This window comes from Anguilla anguilla, chromosome 2 (assembly GCF_013347855.1).
Source record: "Anguilla anguilla isolate fAngAng1 chromosome 2, fAngAng1.pri, whole genome shotgun sequence".
Classification (NCBI taxonomy): domain Eukaryota; kingdom Metazoa; phylum Chordata; class Actinopteri; order Anguilliformes; family Anguillidae; genus Anguilla; species Anguilla anguilla.
Genome location: NC_049202.1, coordinates 38,340,155 through 38,361,825, shown reverse-complemented (window position 1 = coordinate 38,361,825; position 21,671 = coordinate 38,340,155). Strand labels below are relative to the sequence as shown.

The following is a 21,671-nucleotide window of genomic DNA, read 5'->3' as shown; positions in this document are numbered from 1 at the left end:
GTTTTTTTTTCCTTCCAGTCCAGTTTTTTTTTCTTCCAGTCCAGGTTTTTTTTCTTCCAGTCCAGTTTTTTTTTAAATTCCAGTCCAGGTTTTTTTTTCTTCCAGTCCAGTTTTTTTTTAATTCCAGTCCAGGTTTTTTTTTCTTCCAGTCCAGTTTTTTAAAATTCCAGTCCAGGTTTTTTTTTTTCTTCCAGTCCAGTTTTTTTTTTAAATTCCAGTCCAGGTTTTTTTCCTCCAGTCCAGTTTTTTTTTAAATCCAGTCCAGGTTTTTTTTCTTCCAGTCCAGTTTTTTTTAAACTCCAGTCCAGGTTATTTTTCTTCCAGTCCAGGTTTTTTTTCTTCTAGTCCAGTTTTTTTTTCATCCAGTCCAGTTTTTTTTACATTCTTTTCATTTTTATTTTTTTACCTTGCAACAAGTTATTTCTCAGTAAAGGGACACCTCGGCCTTTTAACAGTTCTAAAATCAATGTGCTACAAAATCAAGCATTCTAAAACAGTTTAAGGGAAGGCACCATTGTAAAAAACGATGATTTTGGTTCCATATACCAATTTTGATATTTTTTGATATTTGCTTCTATAACTTCTATAGTTTCATAAAATGAACAACTAAAGGTAAATAATCATTATAAATAGTTAATTTAGATGATAATATAACACCATTGTCAAGTACACAAAGCATAAAATGAGCTTATGACAGCATCTTTTACAGCCATTTTCTCAAAACTGTATATTGCCCATAGGGTATTCAATTTATTTCAACTTTAACAATAGATACAGCTAGCCTACATTTTACATACTGCTTCTTAAATGTTATAGCTAAGGCGTGCCAAATGGATTCAAAGAGTGTTGGTTCTGCATGAAAGACTGTCATAGTTAAAGGTTGTCTTTTTAAATATTTTTCAGCAACATTAGGTTGTTGTGACATTACATGAGTTTGATTAAGCATTTTTTTTGTTTTCTTTTCTTTTCTTTTTTTCAGATGTGATAATGTGATGTCCACCAATTTAACTGATATCCATTATTTTGAGTGGCTGAGGATGCAATATTGTTAAAAACAATTTAAATCTCGTCCATTTTTTTTTTCTTAATGTTCCAAAATGCCAGAATGTGACCTTGTGTAATCTAGCTTATTCAAGGGTGGACATGGTCCAGTGCTTGTGAAAAACACTTACAACTTAGGACCATATCAGTGTCAGTGGGTGCATTTTCACAGCAGGGATTACATCTTGTGAAGCTGTATTTAGATAAAGTGTACTAACTCATATTGTGTTTCTGTTAGGTACTTGTTTTCACTTTGTGTTTTTGAGTATTTTACTATAGCTAATACCTCATTTTAGTTCATGCCACTGTTAAGTGTTGGGCAGTAGTGTCACTACTAACATAGTTACATTTCCCAGTGACATGGTGTGAGCCATTCTCATTATCAAATATCGAGATTGATATTTCTCCTACATTAATTTATTTTCTCTGCATTTATGTCTACAACAATTTTTGAATTTAGGATTTGCTATAGTTGTTGAATAAATCCAAGAAAGAAATGTTCTGAGAACAAATTAACGTGAGTGTAATTTCCGCTTGTAGAACATGCACAGTGACCATGGTTTCCCAGTTAATTTGGATCATGTAGGTGGCCACTAAAATGACAAATATCTTCTTGCAAGCCTTTAATTCCTTGTACTTGCGCAGTTGTATAGCATATCAGCTAGAAAGCCTGCCTTGTTATAAGGAGGCTGTGGTTTGGAATACCAGGTGTACCTGCCATTGTGGCCTTGAGCGAGGTGCTTAAACTGTGCGTATTGAATTACAAGGGGCATATCTAGAGCAATCTAAGAAGTATGGATTTTGATTGTGGAATCCTAAACACCACAGTGCTCTTTATGTGGGTGTTGGGACACAGTACTGACTCAAGTGGCACAATTAGAAAACAAAAAATTAAATGGTGAAAGTTTTTCTTTAAAAAAAAAAAAAGGATAAACCTCACCGTCTTGCAGATGGTTCATCTTGTTCTTCCTGTGTTGACTCAAACTGCAAATAAAAGAAAGAACAGTCAGTCTTGTGCACCCTGGCACACCATATATTGTAAAAAAAAAAATGGTAAGTATTCCCAAGAATCACTCTTGGCTAGTTGGGGGTCAGCAAAGTGGTACATTGAGTGCTGCATGTGCACATTTACTTTATACTTCTGCCTACAGTAAATTAATATCACTGTCTCTCAGTCTGTCCAGGCCCAATAATATATAGCCTGGCAGCTTGGCTCACAGAGGCAGCTAGACAGGTGTGGGAAGGTATTTATGTTGGGAGTATTACAGATAAATATCACTATCACACACAGAGATTGTGCAGGGTTGGCTGTCAGTTTCCTCTTGTCTTTGAGGAAAACAATTAAGGACATTTAGTATGGGCCTCTCACTGGTGGCTTGCTGGAAAACCCGTATTCGGTGCTCACATTCTGATGGTAAAAAAAAGTTATATCATGCTTTAATACAGAATGGGTGATGACCGAAGCAGTAAAAAGATGGCAAACATCATGTAAACATTGCTATGGTGATTTCACAGGATAGTGTTTTAATAGTTTGGAAAGGAGCTTGGTACTGTACAATTATGGAAAAGGAAAGGAGGCACCCAAGTGAAAAAACTGAATACTTAATGTATTAAAAATATTATATATAATATACAATATAGTGTACTTATAGTTTTTTTTTCAGAGGTGGAAAATCCAGGTTCAGAAAGTAAAAGTTCATCCCAGATTTTGTTCCAGTCACCTGGATTTGCTAATGAGCACCATTCTTCAGCCAGGAGGTAGAGCTAAATCAGCTGGTTGAGTTCAGGGGTGGATGAAATACATGGCAGGACTGTTACTTTCTGACTCCTGGAATGTCCACCTCTGGTTTTTTGTACTTCATTTAAAGTATGCTTAAAATGTAGGCTACTTTTTAAAAGTACACTTCCAAATGTATGTCATTAAGTTGTACTTCAGTGTAGTTATATTATGAGTGGCATTTTAGTGTACTTATAAAATGTATGCTTTCGTTTAAGTTTACTTTAGTGTACGTATATGTATTTTCTTTAAGGCATTCATTTGAGCAGAATATACCAGAAAATACCAGAAAATTAAGCATGATAGTGACATATTGGAAGCATGTGGCACAGTACTGCAGAAGGAAGCACTGTCATCTCTCAGTAAGAAGGTGAAGGTTTTCATCTTGGCTGTGAGTGCTGTGCAACAGATTGATGATTTGTCCAATCATCAATCTGTTGTTTGCCTCTCTCCCAATGCATGCTGGGATAGACACTTGGTCTCATTGAATATTGGTATGATATTCAGTATGCCATAAAGTGCATACTGCTACCATGTGAATGCAGTATTATTAGCCAGTATAAATAACAGGACATTTTATAGCCTTTAGACAGGTTATCTTCCACAAGATTTACCAAAAAGGGTTCCTGTACAAACACTATCTCAGATTTCTTTTGTGAATATTTATACCCCCAAATGCTTGTAAAAAAGCTTGTTCTATTTAAGGCTTTATAACTCCAGATATGAGCGTGACAGAGACTTGAAAAATGGCTTAAATTAAGATTATTGTACCATTTACAATACTAACTTAAAAAGTGCCACAAATACAAAGGAATCTAGGCGAAAATGCAACAATGAAGTTGTTCTTCTTAGCTTTAGTTTGCAAAAATGTAAAGCAGGACAAACTACGCAAGTTCTGGATAAATAAATATGTACTCATACACTCCTGTACTTCAATAAAACACCACATCTTTTTGTACTCTACAGTTGCATGCCTCGGGTTGACATTTCTCTGTAGGGTGTTTCAAAAATGTTGCTATTTATGATCAGTCAATGGGAAATTTGACATTCATCTAGCACATTTCAGCACACAGTAAATTTTAATAACTTTCCATGCCCATGGAGACACTAATACCCCACAGTCTACCCTATGTACAATTAAAAGATAATATTCCATCAGGAAAATTCTGGCAATGTTCTAGCTTCATGGCAAGTTGGTGCATCAAACATAAGGCATTACTGAGCCACCTACAAACACTTATGCTGCAGTATGTGAAATGTCATCATTAGAGAACAGCGCTAACCTCTTGAAAGACACTCAATTTCATAGTGAGTGGTAGGAATTCTGATAAACCTGGCTACAATGAGCCACTACAATAACAATTAGTCATTAGCTCTTAGCATTATTAGCAAAGGCTAACAGTTGTCAATTATGACCAATGCAAATATAACAATATAAAAAATATGGGTAAGGCAAAGGTGGTCTGGAAAAAAATAACACACATAAATAAAATATTTCAAACAGTAATCCTTAAATATTGAGGAGGACATCTTTGCCATGTTCGTACAACTATTCCCTTTGAGAGAATCAGAGGCTGAGCGTAGCCTCCCTTGCTCTCCCATACCAGTATCAGCTGGGCGAGGATATGCCTTAGCTATGCTGAGAAGTTCTCAAGATTAACAGTATTAATCTTGGAAAACAACAGGTATACCTCACTGGATGCATGAATTTTCCTGCATTAGCTGAATGCGTAAAGCTGTGACAATGCAACTAAACTTGCCACTGTGCTCCGACTTCAATTGTTACTCTGGTCCAGACATCCTTTTAGACAAGGTTGGAAAGCATATACTGTCCATATACTGGATAACAGAATTGTCAGTCAAACCAGAATGAAGTGGAGCTCAATGGCTTAAACAGCATGTGTGGTTTTACGCACAGCTATCTCAGAAGTTATACAGGTATTGGAAATGAGTCATTTCACAAACAGATTGTCCAAGACCATAAATGACCACTGAATCTTGATAGGGGCATATTCTATGCGTGAAACCAAGGGTCTGATTGTGTATTTATTCCATATTTTGCAGCGGATATTGATAGAACGATATGGTATAATTATATGTAACGCCTGCCTCGCGGGACTCTGTACCAGCAGAGGTAAAGAACAAATTCTTAACTAGTATTTAAATTTTTTAAATTTAATTCTTCCCCGGATGGAAACGAGACAGCGACATCCCAACTCTGATTATGACTCATGTCTAGAGTCCTGGGCTAGCAATGTAGATGGTGAATTTGCCATGAGCTACCCTACAGTAATGTTACCATGTAATTAACTTTGGTGTTATTAAAACAACATACACGAGCCCCCAAATATAAATCACAAAACCCACAAATTAGATGAACAATAAGAAAGTTTAAAAGAAATTGTTTTACTCCACGTTGCCTTCGTTACCAATGAACAAAATACTCCCTAATACACATACATCTAAATGCATTCACAAAAAAGAAATACACAAATGTACACAAGTGGCCATTAAAATAAACCCGTTGGCGCACTTCTCCGTGGCGTTGGTGCACCTGTGGTCAGCGTACTCACTCACGACTTCCCTCAGTTCTGCAGAGCATCTGCGAGGACAGGATCTGGAGATTTCAGCATTGGAGAAGATCCTTTGAGAAACGCCTGAGTCAATAACACCCGTAGATTCTCTCCACGGTTCGAGCACAGTGTCCTCGGGATTGTAGAAATTCAGCTACGTATTCACTCGCCGTTAAGTCTCACCCAACGTTCTCCGTCCTTCTTCCAACCCACCGTGGCTCCAACTTTCACCAACTTTCTCCTATAACCCTCCAACCCTGTTTCTACATGGGTTACATATACAAGAATTTCATTTATTTTGCTATTCAGTGAGCAGCGTTTTTAACCACTACTGGCATACCTTCGTGCTATTGTTGGTTGTGTCTTGTTGCTATGACAGAATACTACTTTTTGGAGGTGAAAGAATATTTTTATGAACTCCCAGATAGACACTATAGTCCTGACTCCTGCGTCATGCTTGGAGGGTATAGTTGCAGATGAGACTGCAGGAAGAGGGTGCTTGTCATATGACCTACGTGATAATGGCACCACTTAGAATTTGGCATAGTTGTTGTGTATCATCCACTAATAAAGCCAGAACACAGAGTTTATACTCATACTTTGGTTTCACGAGCACTTAATGTCTGAGTTGAGCAATTTCAGGACATCCTAGCCACTAGGGGGCTTGTGTGAAGTGGTTCGTTTGCAGTGCATTCACTTAAAACTAGGCAGAGACACATTCATGAAGGTAATCAGCACTTCCATTTCCAGTGGTACACATCACCAACCACCACTTTAATTAGCCTTCTGCTTCATCAGAAGAATCTCTGCTAAAATCTGGGGAGAAATCTTCTGCAGGGCAGACAGCTGGCTGCCCTCCCTTGAGCACAGCAAGAATAGCTCCACATCTGGAGAAATAACCCCTCCTCCAATCACCCTGCCAACCCTCAGTGATCCACTCTCCATAGGTCTTTTACCCTCATTCAGCAATCTCAGGATAACAAGGCCTGGATCAAGCCTACTTCAGACCAGCACAGTACTGATTAAATGACAAAAACAATTAACACTGCTCTTTTGTTCAAATGGAAACAGCATTTGTGTTTCTTTATGGCAACATCTTTAATCACTTTCAGCACTGGCTTTTGTAAATTACACATTGAGGTTTTTTTTCCAAAAGGCTTATAGTTTTGCAAATCCAATTGCATAAATATCTTTCTCATTATTGAAAATAGAATCAAATTCCCCCATTGAAGAACGCTAAAGACAGGAAATTGTGGCTGTGGACAAATGTCAAGGATTTTGATTTTAGATGCTTTGACATAATTTACCTAATATTCAGGGCAATGTTCCAATATTATGTTTTAATTTGTGAGTTTTGTGGGGTGTGTGTGTGTCTGAGTTGTATGATTTACAGTTTGACTTTGATATAAATCCAAGCAGGGAAATTATAAAATGTGATGGAAGAAAACAAATTTGAACAAATTTCTCTAATTTATGAGATTTGTTCAGTCAAATTTGAAAAAAAAAGTGCGAGCCCACCTCCTGCAAAATAAAGTCTTGTGAGAAACATCTGATTAGTTTGCCCTTATCCTTGTCTTTCGTTGCAGTCGTAGACCGGCACAATGTGTACTCTTAAAGGAAATGAGAAGAGGTCATTTGATTGGTTATGAGTTAATCCGGATGCAACACACCCACCGATAATACCTTGAGCGTAATCCAGCCCATTTTCCACCTGGGCCGAGTGCTTTTAGCTGTGCGCTCCTGGCCTCTGGTCACAAAAATATCAGCATTCCCTAGCCGCACACAGTGCACCCATGCGCCGCACCAAAGATTGTGCCCATGCGCCATCCGGCATCGATTCAGGAAAATAGAGCCCTTAAACTCTATAGGGCGTCTCCGCTAGATCCCCAATCCCCTGGAGCCCAATAAAGCAGGGAAGCAGAGATCCATTTGACTCCATCGACACTGAAATCAACGTTCAGCGTATTCGTCTGAGCAGTTAAATTCTCTTGCACCAGTGCACTCTGTCAGGATCTGTCTGAACATTAGCCACGTAGAATCAGTCCTCACTGACTCATACAAGTGAAGATGCAGGGGATGGGGAGGTGAACATCACAGGAGATGAGCATTTAGAAGATGTTGCCCCGTAGCAAGGGCAGTCTTCAAGAATTATGCTTAGCCAGCTTTTTTTTTGATAGAATTATAGATTTTTTTTTATTGCTGGACAGAAAGCAAACCTGATATTGCAGCATGGATCGTACAGTATCGTATCCTTTGCCAAAATGATGGAGGTTGTGCACTGCAGCGAAGGAGGTGTCACCACAGTGCCTGTCCTGTGAAATGTGGCACCCTTCTTTCTGCGAATGCTACCAGAAAGGCGCTTATGAGCGTCTGTGCCATCTGTGATCTTGCTGGGAATTTGGGGAGGGTCTCTCAGTCAGTGAGACCACGCCACCACTGCTGCATGCCCACCAGAGCACAGGTGTCATGTATATAGAGTTGTGATTGAAAATATGAATAAAACCACAGATAGTCTTTGTCATCTTTTTCATTTGAAATAATAGTTTAAGAGGTTGGAAAGGTGTGTAGTTTGTTGTAATAGTTCGACATAAAGTGGCATCCATAAAGCAGAGTCTTAAAATTACACAGGAAAAAATAGTTTTGCTTAATATGGTGCATCAAGGTTAACTTCCAAAAGCTTTTGGTGAATCGTAATATTTTTAAAAAAATTGTTATAGCTAAGCATGTGGACAGTAATGCAGGGTAAACCAAGGAAACCTGTGTCCTATTCAGAAGACAAATTCCTGGTATGAACTACTGGCGAACCACTTCACCTACTCAGCCATTCAAGAGCCTGCACAAACTAGATTATAGGATTATATGATCACAGACTCATTTCATTTCATACATTTCAGTCAAGTAAAAAGGTTCTGTTTTAAAGCTGTCCATACATTTATCTTCCAAAATAATTGTGTTTTTAAAAAATGTATTATTATGAATCAGCATCTTTGAGGAGCATTTCTAGATTACCATAAATATGCTACAGGCAGCCATGATGGTCATATACTATATAAACACCATCACATTGAAGCCCACAAAAAGGTTTTTACATCCCATTATAAGCCATTAATATAAGTAAGCATAAATTACAGCTGCTAAGAAATATATTTTGTCCAATTATATTTTTCATTAATATTTCCATAAAACCCGGTTGCTAGGTCAAGCCATAAGTTTGTGATGTCACACCACGTGTTGGGTTTAAGGTTGTAAGGCCCACGCACGTCCATTGAGATACCAGACAGGTCAGAAGCAGATGACTAAGGACATTTCGGTAGTTGTAGTAGTTGTTCAGGAAGTAGGTGTTTTATAAATATTCAAATGAGATTGCACTCTGAAGTTTTGAAATGTTCTCTCCCACATTTACACCCACAGCCTGAAGTGTCATTGAACACACTTCCGCTTGCTCGCACAGTATCCTTCAAGCAGAATTATTTGAAAGCAGCACCTTTTTTGATACTTACCCATTTCCATCAGACAAGGATACAGAAATGATGGGTGTTTTTCCCTCATCCAATTTGTGATGAAAGTACAATGTTCAAAATGACATTTTCATTTCATTTGATCTCTGATTCCATTTGAGCACGTTCAGTAATTCCACAAGGGAACCGTTTGATTAGATAAGCTCTTGATCTCGATAATGCTCACTCTGCGATCTGGCCCTTGTGTATTTCTGTAAATTTTCAGTGATAAAGTGTGTTTAGGTGCAGCTGCACAGTTCAACCCTTTGTTCCTAAACTTCAACACTCTCAGAAAAAAAAGGTACCATTCAGTACCTAGAAAGGTACAATCGCTTGTCACTGTGGCAGTACCCCTTCAAGGTACAGAACTGTACCTTTACCAGAAAAAGAGGTACCATTCAGTACCTAGAAAGGTACAATCGCTTGTCACTAGTACCTTTAGAGTTGCAGTTTTGTACTTATACAGAATTTGTACCCTTGTGTACCTTTATTTCTGAGAGTGAAACTAGAGTCACATTCTAGTTGATTCTGTAAGTTAGAAGAGAACTTGTGTTTATAAAGATGGGGAATACATGTTGACCTTGTTCACACAGACATGTCTAGGCTTATCCTCACAGTGTGGAGGCTGAAGTGACCTGCCTTGTTGTTTCCAGTCGCGGCAGACCCCAGAAGGAGAGTTCCTGCCCCTGGACCAGTGCGAGCTGGACGTGGGCTTTGGGACCGGGGCGGACCAGCTTTTCCTGGTGTCTCCCCTCACCATCTGCCATGAGATCAATCCCAAGAGCCCCTTCTTTGACCTGTCCCAGCGCTCCCTCACGAACGAGCAGTTTGAGATCGTCGTCATCCTGGAGGGCATAGTCGAGACCACAGGTACGGGGAGCATGTTCATGTTTTTTTTTTACATAATCCTCCTGTTCACCGCTGCGCCTCAGAAATGCCTAAAGGCTGCTGTTAGTCAGCTGGAGGCCCGAGTGTGGTGCTGAGGCCTCCCACAGCCTCTCTGCAACTCGCAGAAAAAGACAGACAAATACAGACTTTTCACATTTTTGGGTAACACACTGAGCACAGCTTTTTTTTCTTTTTTTTTTTTAAAACTCATTGGACCCGAGCAACGTTACTTCCATTACTGCAGTTGTTTAGGTAGTGAGTACAGTGACCATAATCATGGTTATTTGGTTATTATGGTTATTACAATAACCATAATCATGATTATCGTGGTTGTTATGGTTATTACAATGACCATAATCATGGTTATTGTACTTATTATAGTTATTACAATGACCATAATCATGGTTATCATGATTATTGTGGTCATAACAATAACTATAATCATGGTTATTGTGGTTATTATAGTTATTACAATGATGTTAATCATGGTTATCGTGGTTATTATGGTTATTACAGTGGACATAATCACGGTTATTGTGTGAGCATAATTGTTTTTGTTGGTTTGTTGCAGAAACCTTCTCCGTGTCTCCTGAAGCATGTATAGCTGTGTAGTCAGATGCAGTGTCTTTTCACTCTACAGTCCACCCAATAAATGGGAGACAACCCCCTCCCCCTCCCCCTTGATGCTATGGATATTCTGGGATGTGTGCCCAAATTCAAGATAATCAGGTTGGGATTTTAATCCAAAAGGAACTGCACTTGTGACCAGGGCTTTAGCTCGATATGCCACCAGGGACAGCACAGAACTGCATCTGAATACACAGCCAGAAAAGAGGAATTAAATGTCACAAACCCCATATCGCGCTTTAAAAGCAGTTTGAAAAGCTTTTGGTATTCAGTTTAATATCCGACTGTTAACAACAACTCCATGAACTGCATAAATCAGCACAATTAGCCCAGTGATGTGCAATCAGACCACTAATACATTATGACTGGAAAATACCAACATTAAAAAAACCTAAGTAGAAATAGCAAATAATAGGTAGTCTACTTCTAATAAAAAGGTACCATGTGTAATAGTGCCAAAGATAAATGACTTTTGCTTTAAACTCATGGATTTAGTAAAAATAAATCAGGAAATGTAACAACTCCTGAAGCCCAATGTTTCAGCGCAACGTTTTCTTCAAGGAAGCTGACGAATATCACTTTAAAGGCTCATTTATGCTTCGGCGACAAAGTGTCGGCCGGTAGAACTTTGTAGCACGACGTTTTGCATTTATAGTTCAGCGACAGTGCGCGTTGTTACTATAGCAACCAGACGCCAAGCCCAGCAGAGGTTTGTTTACATTACGCGCAAAAATGGCAGCGCCACTAACGTTGTCATAAAAATTTTTCCCAACCGTGAAAACTGCCTGACTTGTTTACATTTTGGACAGATGTGGCTAGTGGGTAAATCTATCGCTGTTCCATCGCAGCACTTTAGACACAAGCAATATCAGAAGCGCTATCCTAAAATTTCTTTCAGGCAGTTTTCACGGTCGGGAAAAATTTCATGACAGCATCGCCAAGGCAACCTTTTTGCCTTCGTTTCAGCCATCCAATCACAGCTGCGCGACACTTAAGATGGCGTCTGCAACCTTACAAAAATCAGCAGGTACGCGACACCCGTTGCCGACCCTCTAAAAGTGTCGGCTTGACGTCAAAACTGTCGAATTTGCATTTTTTGTCCCGCGACATGTTGCACGACACTTTGTCTCCGAAGCATAAATTAGCCTTAAGAGGCTGTATACAACTACTGGTTGCTTTTATGAAATCAGGGAGGTGTAAAAATTTCGGAAACATTCATTTGTGTCCAATCAAAATAGACAAAGAATCAGCTTTTAATCCCCGAGTGATGGCATGAGCAGCGAGAACTTCCGCTAGGGCACACTGCACCTAATATAACCACTTAACAGAACAAAAATTGCACCTAATAAAATGAAGCTGTATTAGGTCCAATTCTAATTCATCCTTTACACAGTTCAATATTCTTGATTGGAGACCCATAAATGTGGCCTGTGCAACTTAACTGCTTGTATTTGAGGGTTCAGTATATTTTTAAAGGTTTGCGTGTTGGGTCAGTGTGGCGAAGAGTAGGTGACCGAGCATTAATCAAAAGCTCCCCGGTTTCAGATTTCCTTCAAATGCAAATTACACGTTTGCAAACATAATTTTCATTTGCATTTAAAATACTGCCCCTGTTTGTGATATTACGTTGGCGGAACTAGCAGATTAAGTTATCTTGCACTCATCTTTCTCATTCTCCCGCTGTTCTTAAATTATTGGAGACAGAAGATATGTCATGGAATGTAACTGGATTACTGCACATGAATGTCTCTTGATAGTTAAGAAAGCATTTGTTATTTAAGACATAATTGACAGCACTGGCTGTATATAAAAATCTCAGAAGCACAGGGTTGCCAAACACGGTGTTTTGTTTCCTCTTCCTGAAAGGGACACGCTCTTGCTACAGTAATACGAATGAGAAAGATCTTCACTGTAGACACGATGTCACCCGTGGCCATGCGTTAATGTAGACTGATGCTCCTTCTCCCTCCTGCAATCTGTGCCCTACTCCCCCGTGTTGTTCTGTGAGGGGAGCCCGTGCAGCAGTGTGAGTTTAGGCCGGGAGGCAGGCCGCCTGTGCAGCAGGGATAATGTTATTACGGGGGGGATGAGCGGCTGATAGCCGTGGAGGCAGGGGAGAGGCTGAGGAGAGGAACCATGCTTATGTACGTGGAGACAGTTTATAAAGAACACCATTCACACGGTTATTTTACTTTTATAGGCACAAACGGCGGTGCGCTGGATAGCACTGTCGCCTCACACTAAGAATCCCGGCAGGGGTTTGTGTGCAGTTTGCATGTTCTCCCGGGAAGAACTTCCGGGTTTCTTCCAGGTACTCTGGTTTCCTCTCATAGTAACCTCTCAGACCTGGGCTTGGGCCGTTTATGCACTGGGACCAGAGTCAGGCAGTGCGTTTACATTCACAGTTGAAATAGATCTATATTAATAGCCTGATTTGGCCAAAGATGAGATTTAATTGGATTATTGTAGTTGTCCCAATATATATGACTCGGAAAGAATCGATTTATTGACCGGAGGTGTGTCTGACGAAGGCTTCTTATAAATCCTGCTTCCTCCAATTTTGTTGCAACTTTTTTGAATAGTTCGCCATTCCGCGTTTTTCTTCCATCCATGTATTTTAGGATATTTAACTCCTTTAGTTGCGATACCATGAAGTTGGTCTCCTCGTTCGTCCAGAAATGTGTGTTTTTTTTGCTATAATACTAGGGAGGGCACAACAGAGCTTTATGTCGCCAGCAGTGTATGCACGTGAGCTCGACAATGCATTTCTCACAGAGAAGGTTAATGTGAAGTAGCTAGCACAGTCGGACAGCACTATCCCATAAAAATGTACTTTGAATGGTAGGCTACTTGCTCAAAAAACATTGTGAAAAAACATTTGATTATAGTCAGCGGCACCGAAATTTTCTGTCACACCCTTAATAAACGGCAAAAATCCCAGTAGAAGATTGATTTAAATCTTTTAAAGTTATATATTTTCTGGAACGTTATCAATTCCACTTGGCCACAGTAGTTGCTATGTAAATTACGGAACATGCACAGAACGCCTAGGCCAATTTTTGGCCTATTGAAGCGTATATAAGCCGTAATAAATCGACTCCCAACTGCATTATCTAGGTATGTTAGTCCGACTTAGAAAAATTTGAATTAGTACGATTTCAGTCAGACTACAATGTTTACCTGATTTTTAAAAGTCCAGTTTTAGCCAGACTAATACAATAAATCGACTTTTTCACCCACTGAGTGTTTAACTGCTGTATGTGTTGCAAGCCGGGCTGTCGGCGAGCACCTTATGAATGGCAAATAATTAGAAGTCGCCTCTCACGTTCATGCATTATCCATGGGCTGCAATTATGTCCTTTGCTTGTCCTGGGAAGAGCCCATAAGCCACTCGTGAAGACTCCGGGGGTGACCCAGAACACGCATGCTGGGGATTCAATGGAGGGAGAATGGCAAAAATTCTGCAGATGACAACGTTTGGGTCAATCCCATTATGAAAAGGCAGTACTTGAACCGCACCAATCATCAGCCTGGAGTGGCTGCTCAAGAAGAGTTATTTTCTCAGACTCCGACCCTCCCCCCCCCCCCCACCAGCCCCACAACTCACACACCTACTAGATCAAGCCATCAGGTGTAGTGGACCTCTGAAATTTGGAATCTGTATTCAGGTCAGTAACAGGCCCCTCCTCCTCAACACCTATAGCATTCCACTGTGCCCCTCTCAGTCAGGGTGTCCACACGAACAAGTTCAGTGGGAAGTCACATGACAAAGGGACGCCTGCAAGAGGGACCCCAAAACATGCCTGACTCCTAAGGGCAGGCCGAGCAGCCCAGAGAGGCATTTTTACACCTCCACAATGGCGCCCACCCACGACGTCAGCTAGCCGGACGGCCATCCTGTAAAGCGCTTAGCTGTGGAGGAGCATGCAGGCGGATAACATCTGTTTTGCGGAGTCTTAAGTGCTTATTGATTTCCAAGCCCAGAGACACCGGTAGAAAGGTCAAGGAAATCATTTTGCAAGGAACGGCAGGGGAGGCCGAGTCAAATGGAATCCATGATTGAGCTCAAACCACGGAGGAACCTCGATCTTGTTGACTCACTGCAAAATCTGTTATGTATTTTGGCCAAGGGCACAACCCTTCTGGGGAAAAAAAATACTGATAAAAAAAGAAATTTGTAGAGCAAAAGGAAAGACAGTGAATTGGTATAGTATCAGAGTTGAAATAACAGCTGTGCTTAAACAGAGAAAGTGAGAATTTAGTGGAAGGCTATATAACAGTGTGAAATGTTCTCATCATTTAACCTCTGTCCTGGATTCACAGAGGTGTGGCGAAATCCATGCCCTCTGCCCTCTGACTCTAGTTCTCTGGCCTCCCACGCCAAAAAGGGAACTGTTTTTCTCAGCGTTGCAGATAACACCCACCATCAGGCCTTTTGATTATGCGCATGAAATAATGAGTCTTTTTTTGGCTTCTGGCTTTATTCATTTTTAAAGTCTTTTTGTTTTTTTCACATTTTTCGTGGGCCATTGGAAAAAAAAGTTTCATCAGGGCAATGCAAACTCCACCAGTGATTTATTGCAATTTCATGTGACGTTAAAGTGCATTGAATCTGGTGAATTTTGAAAACTCCATCAATGACATCAATGAAAGAAGTACTGTTACAGTTGTACTGTTACAGCTGTTTTTTGTTGAAATCAATCTTTTGCTCACTTGTTGAACACATGTCTTTAAGTCCTTTAATAATTTTTCTTAAACTTATTAACACAAACCAGGTTTCGCTCATTATCATTTGGTTTCACTTAGAATTCTTCATTATCTACCAAATGGTTAGTTTTGGTGGCCAGGTATCCATACTTTCACCAATAAGGGGCTTATTGATTCACCTCAGTAGCCTTTAATTGATCAGTTAAAATATATTTTTTACTGGTTTTTATGCAATTGTTTGCAATGTAGTATAATAAGCACAGTGTGAATATGGGTTTTTACTCTTCATATCATCCATAGCTATTTCTGACAAAATGCGCCTTAAGAGGGTAAATAATCCCTCAAAACATGAAAAGCGTATAATTAAGGGAAATGAACAGCTTGTTAAAATGCTGGGTTTGCAACTGTGGTTGGAACAAAAACCAGCATACACAGGGCTCCAGGGGGTTATTTCACAGAGCAGGATTACTGAATTAGCTGGATAACTGCACTGAGTAAAACCCGGAACAATTCCAATTTCCATCCATGGTCCAGGTTTGGGAGGGTTCCAGTTTTACTCGTTATCCAGCTAACTCAGTAATCCTGCTCCATGAAACAGGGCCCAGACTTGAGTTTAGAACAGAAAATATGAATGGGATTCCTCGGTCAACAGAATTAAGGAACATACACATTATATAACAAAATGCCCTATCCTAAATGCCTACAACAGTCTGAACACTGGCATGTTAATTTTTTCTGTTTCCTGTTTCTGTAAGGTGTCTTAAGCCGCGTTTCCACCAAAATTACCCGGAACTTTCAGTCCCAGGAACTACTTTACCAGGAACTAAAAGGTTCCTTCAGCCAATGGTTGTCTGCGTTTCCACCGGGGTCTAAAGTACCGCGAAGATTAGGCAAATTAGCCCACTGACATATGAAAAAGCGACGTTGTCGTCGGTCCATCTGTCATATGATTTCTTCTGTAACCCCACACTACCACCGTAGTAGCCTACATTATTTTCTAATAACCGGGACAGCCCGGAGGGGTTTATTTCACTTATATACAACGGGTTACCAACAATGACTATATATGGTTACTTTTGTATTTATTGATTTTCATATATCCTCTCAAACACATTCATTATGTTTTTATGCGAACATTCGCTTTCATGTCTTGACATCCGAAGCGACAGAATGCATTCACATTTATATGTATAACTGGCAACAACAGCAGAAAACATGCACACGCTGTAAACAATTTGCTGTTTGATTACTTTCTCGTCGTCAATTCCATATAGGCTAATGGCAAAATGACAAGAATAGAACGAAAACTCGGACTTGCCTGAAAATGTAAATTAGTAGTGGTACAGCCACCGTTTGCTTTCCTTCGAAGTTACTGCTAGCCGAGCAGCGAAGTGTGCCCTCCAGATGCGAACCACGCACCATAAATTAGTCCATAGTCTTCCTGGTCTTTTTGTGGAATTGAAAAATGGCAGTAAAATTGAGTAAAATTACGGCAGTCTGAAAAAGCTAAAGGGAAGATGACTAGAATTAACCTGTTATTTTACCCGGATAAAAAGTGCGGAAGGTGATTTCCAGTTTGCTTGTACTGTATCACCAATGTTAATTATGCAGAACTACCGCATACCTCACATAACTGTATCAAACGTTTTGAGTCTTACAACGGGCTAACAAAGAAAATCCGGAAGAAAATATTCAGCAACCGAATTAATCCGTTTGAATGTTTTGGTAGACTACGTAATATGCTGTCCCAGCACGAATGCTTAGCATTTTATAAAACGAATACTAAAGCAAGAAAAGAACAGAAGAGCACACGTTATAATTCCAAGACGTTGACAGGCTATAACCAAAACTAGGCTACTGCGCCGCATAACATACAAGTTTGATTTGAAGTTATTATGAAAATAAATTGGTTTGCCGCTGCATATTTTCAAACATGGCGGGTAATGGCGGAAAATAAATACAACACAAATGCTGCGAGTACTCGACTAATCAGAAATGTTCAGCGCTGCAAGCTCCACCCAAAAGGTTCCTGTACTTTCGGAAAGTACTACCCCCCGAGCAGGAACGTTTTGGGGGGTAAAACAAAGCCCCCAGAACCAGAATTTAGACCCTAGTTCCTGCGGTGGAAACGCACTGAGTTCCTAAAAAGGTTCCTAGTTCCGGGGTATAGTTCCTGCGGTGGAAACGCGGCTTTAGTGACAGTGTCTCTGTAAAAAATAGCTATATAAACAAAATTAAATTGAACTGAATTCTGGGACCCCGATTACACTGTGATGGCCAGCAGTAGTGCATTCAATACTGCCAGTACTGGAAAATGCTTAATGTGAAACATTTTAAAATGTATTGGCTGGAAAAATTACGCCATTAAAATTTGATTAAAATATTGAAAAATGTTTGAATATCTCGATAGCGGTAAACTGGGATTATCTTTTCACACTGGATGTTAATGAGCCTGTGAGACAAAAACATTCAGGCTTTTCCAGAATGACCCAATCAAAGTATCTGGGACGAAGAGCAGGCAGACAGCACGACGGACATGAACACGCGCCAAGCTCCACAGGTGGCACCGCACTCGCCACGAGTGGGCGGGTCGCAAATCGACCGTAGAGATCTTTGAGAAGAAGAGGTGTCAGCAGTTCTCACAATCAACAGCAGAGCAGAGAGCTGGCGCCACACACACACACACAAAAAAAAACCCGGCAGAGAGAATTATCCCGTGCCGACGCGCACCTGGAGAGGCGCCAAGCGCAGTCGATAGGACGCTTAATTAGCTCGGGAAGGGAAGTCAGTGTACCGCCAGCCTGCTTGCTTGTTTTTGAGGTCGACCGGATGAAAACCGATCGCGGGCGAATCTCGATAGCCCTTTCCGTTTTCCCCCCACATCAATTTGAGAGCAAGCCGAAGTCTAGCAAGGTGGGGGGGGGAAAAAAACCCATTACAGGAGACACGAAAGACAGACCAGATAATCACACGAGCAGACAACCGATGCTGAAGACATTAGACGGGTGCATATCAAGTTCCCTGTTAGATTGGATGTTGTGTGGTTGGGTGCCATCTTAGATTTACCACCGAATAGGTAGATAAATCTTTCCCTGGATAGCTTTCAGGCTAGTGTTGTAGCTATAAATTGCATTATGTCCTGGGAAGTGCATTACATACATAGTGTTTTCCACAAGCAGAAGACACAAGCAAGACACTATAGCTGCTTGCATCGAAAACACAGGCCACCATTACAAATAAGGGAATATAAAAGCAGGATAATATTAAATACTTTTTCATTTCAATGAAAGAACAGAGATTGGACATGCTTTATTTGTGCATTCAGGTGTTGTCATAAAAAGAACAACAGAGAAGCTTGAATAATGCTTGGTTGAGGGTTGCCCACAATCCAGATTCCTGCCTGTGCCAGTGCTGACTATAGCCCAGAGTACCGCGCATTATGTCAAATAAATCATTCTTGGTTGAATGAGTTCAGCCCCGTGCACCAGCGTCAGGTTCCTTTAGGAGGCCTGAGCTGTAAGCTGATTGAAAGTCACTCAGTTGTGAGTTTGTTTTCTTCTGGAGGGCCCATGTGCACAGACAAGGCAGATGTGTATGTCAACACATGGATGTCCATCGAGTTCTGGAGTGTTTACGTTGCCGTATGTTTTCTTTTTTGATGAACCGCAGAGCAGCTTTTTGTGGGCTAAAATTGGAATTACACCAGTGATTCTCAAATTCGTGAATGCTGGTTTTTGTCAAAGCCAATCTCTTGATCAATTAAGGTTGTTTAAAATGTGCTTAAGCTCTACCATAATTGTGCGGTTAAACCTATTTTAACTCAATGCAGGTTTGGCTTGCTGCCATTTTCTGTCAGTAAACTCCATTCATTTTACACAAATGGTTTCAGTTTGACACTCTCAGCAAATAGGACCCAACTGATTTCACCAGTCAGTTTGTAATTGAATCAATTAAAAATAGAACCACTTGCAAATGGCATTATTTGGTACATACAGCATGGAAAATATAAACATAAGTTGGTCTGAATGATTGAAATTTGAATGTGAATACTGGACATTTATTTTTGGGGTATACCTGGCTGATGTGACTTAAAGCATAAATCGTTTTTCTGTATAAGTATATAATTAAGAGCATTTAGCAGCTCATTACAATACAGACCTTGGAATTATGGGTGGAACAAAAACCAGCATAGCCCATGACCAGGGTTTAGAAACACAGGTCTATATCCTATGACAATTCATTGACGTCATTGGAAAAACATGTCCAGTTGGATTTTTTCGGCACACAGAAAACCTGTGTGTGCTGGTACTAAAACATATGGCTGTAGTTTATTGTTTTTTTCACTGGATATTTTCCTAACTGCCTCTCCCCCCTCTCAGGAATGACATGCCAGGCTCGGACCTCATACACTGAGGACGAGGTGCTGTGGGGCCACCGCTTCCTGCCCGTCATGTCCCTGGAGGAGGGCTTCTTCCGCGTGGACTACTCCCAGTTCCACAACACCTTCGAGGTGCCGACGCCCTTGTACAGCGTCAAGGAGTACGAGGAGAAGACCTCCCTGCCCTCCCCGGCGGCCACGCCCACGCTGGGGGAGGCGCGCGGGCGGCGGGACCGGGTCTTCTCGGTGGACTGCATCGACACCATCGAGGAGCAGGCGGGGAGGCTGCCCAGCAAGCTGCAGCGGATGAGCTCCGGGAAGGAGGACCTCCAGCGCAGGGTGCTGAGGACGGGCCCGCAGCCCGCCGGCAGGGCCTCCAGCACGGGCGACCTGCCGCTCAAGCTCCAGCGCGTGGGCTCCGTCCCAGGCCCCGGCGACGTCGAGGAGCGGCTGCAGCTCCGGGCCCTCAAGCTCAGCTCCGAGCCCCTGACCCAGTCCACCGGGGACCTGCAGAAGCACAAAGCGGCGGCGCCTGCCCCGGTCCCCGCCCCAGCTCCCGCCCCCGCCCCCGCCCCTGCTCCCGCCCCCAGCCACGCCCCTCAGGCGGGAGGAAGGCCCGAGGACAACCTGCCGGCCAAACTGCGGAGAATGAACGCTGACCGCTGAACCGCAGACACTAGCGAGGCCTCAGGAATGCCCGACCGAACTCTACACCTGTACAGATGCCTGAAAGACAAACCGGTTTGTCTGAAGGGAACCAACAAACTGAGGAAGGACAGAGCGACTTTGCGACACTATTTTAACGGGGACTACTGTGATTTTTGCTGCTTTTCTCCTTCGCTTTAGAGCAATGGCGTATTCGCACCGATTCCCTGCATCTTACACTCAGAGGAGACCACTGAAACTTCAGAGGGGACCGACGCCCGTCCCTGTGACTGATCTGATCCAGCCATTTTTAGGAAGCCCCACCTGTGACTCCTCTGTCCTCTCATCACTGTGTGCATGTGAGAAACACAGACTTCACCCGATCTCCATCTCTCCTGCCCTACCACAATGCAACATCTCAATTCCTGGTTTTCAATACATTCACCACTGCTATTCTTTTGAAATAATAATAATAATGATAATTATCATAAACGGTGCATTTTTAGCTCTTTACATGCTTTAATCTTCAGTTTATTTATTTGTGCCATTTGTTTTTCTATTGACTGGATAGAGCTCAGGCTTTGTAATGCATTAGTCTTTTTGGGCACTCTCCGAGTCAGCTTTCTCCAGCAACGTTTTGTAGATATATGAATCCATGCCTCCTTAAACAGACAATCAATGCTCTCAATATTTCCTTGTTAATTTAATTTGCATATGAAATGAGATGCCTGTATGGGCTGGTTGATGACTGAATTGCAACCTGAAGTACTAATATTTTAAAAATGAAAACAAATATTTGAATATTTAACTTGTGCTCCTGGAAATAATAAAATAATATTTGCAAACTACGTATTTGCCCGGGTCAGACTAAACTAACAGTAGTGTCATTTATGAGCATCGCGCTTGGTCAGCCTTAGCAACTACAAGTTCTCATACTCAGCCAATCACACACACACGACTACATGTTCTCATACTAAGCCAATCACACACACACACACACACACACGCGCGCGCGACTACATGTTCTCATACTCAGCCAATCACACACACACACACACACACGACTACGTTCTCATACTCAGCCAATCACACACACACACACATCACTACATGTTCTCATACTCAGCCAATCACACACACACACACACATCACTAATGACGCGCCATTTCAAAGCCGACATTCAGACCTCTCCCTCGCTGCTCTTTGCATGCTTTGCTTGCTGCTGCTTACAGAATTGCACTCACCCTCCACCCCACCTGTTTGGATCTGCTTCTAGGTACTTGAATTTATTTCAGGAGCAGGACTCCCTCAATACACTAGCCCACTCTGGATTTTCTAACATCTAAACCTGTTCAAAATACAATATTATGGTGATGTATTGATAGAGTTCTTGAAAATATGAAACTTTATCATTTTACATATTCTTTTATACGATGGCATCCCAGAGGAAGGATTTTTAAATCATGGAAATGTTGTGATGTTAAAACATAGTAGCACAGTCATTTTAATGTATTTTTCTACATAGTATCAGTCCCTT

At 41.2% G+C, this 21,671-nt stretch overlaps 1 protein-coding gene and 1 long non-coding RNA gene across 2 annotated transcripts in view; one reads left to right on the top strand and one right to left on the bottom strand.

The window, feature by feature from the left end:
- LOC118219519 (G protein-activated inward rectifier potassium channel 1-like) overlaps positions 1-20,985 on the top strand; it is a 38,824-nt gene extending 17,839 nt beyond the window's left edge. The window contains exons 2-3 of the mRNA XM_035402737.1: positions 9,542-9,758; positions 19,490-20,985. Of these exons, the coding sequence (XP_035258628.1) occupies positions 9,542-9,758; positions 19,490-20,154 (882 nt within the window). The 3' untranslated portion in view covers positions 20,155-20,985. The remainder of the gene's footprint in view (positions 1-9,541; positions 9,759-19,489) is intronic.
- LOC118219521 overlaps positions 1-21,671 on the bottom strand; it is a 70,100-nt gene that overhangs the window by 1,146 nt on the left and 47,283 nt on the right. The window contains exon 2 of the long non-coding RNA XR_004763787.1: positions 1,982-2,025. This is a non-coding gene — a long non-coding RNA (uncharacterized LOC118219521). The remainder of the gene's footprint in view (positions 1-1,981; positions 2,026-21,671) is intronic.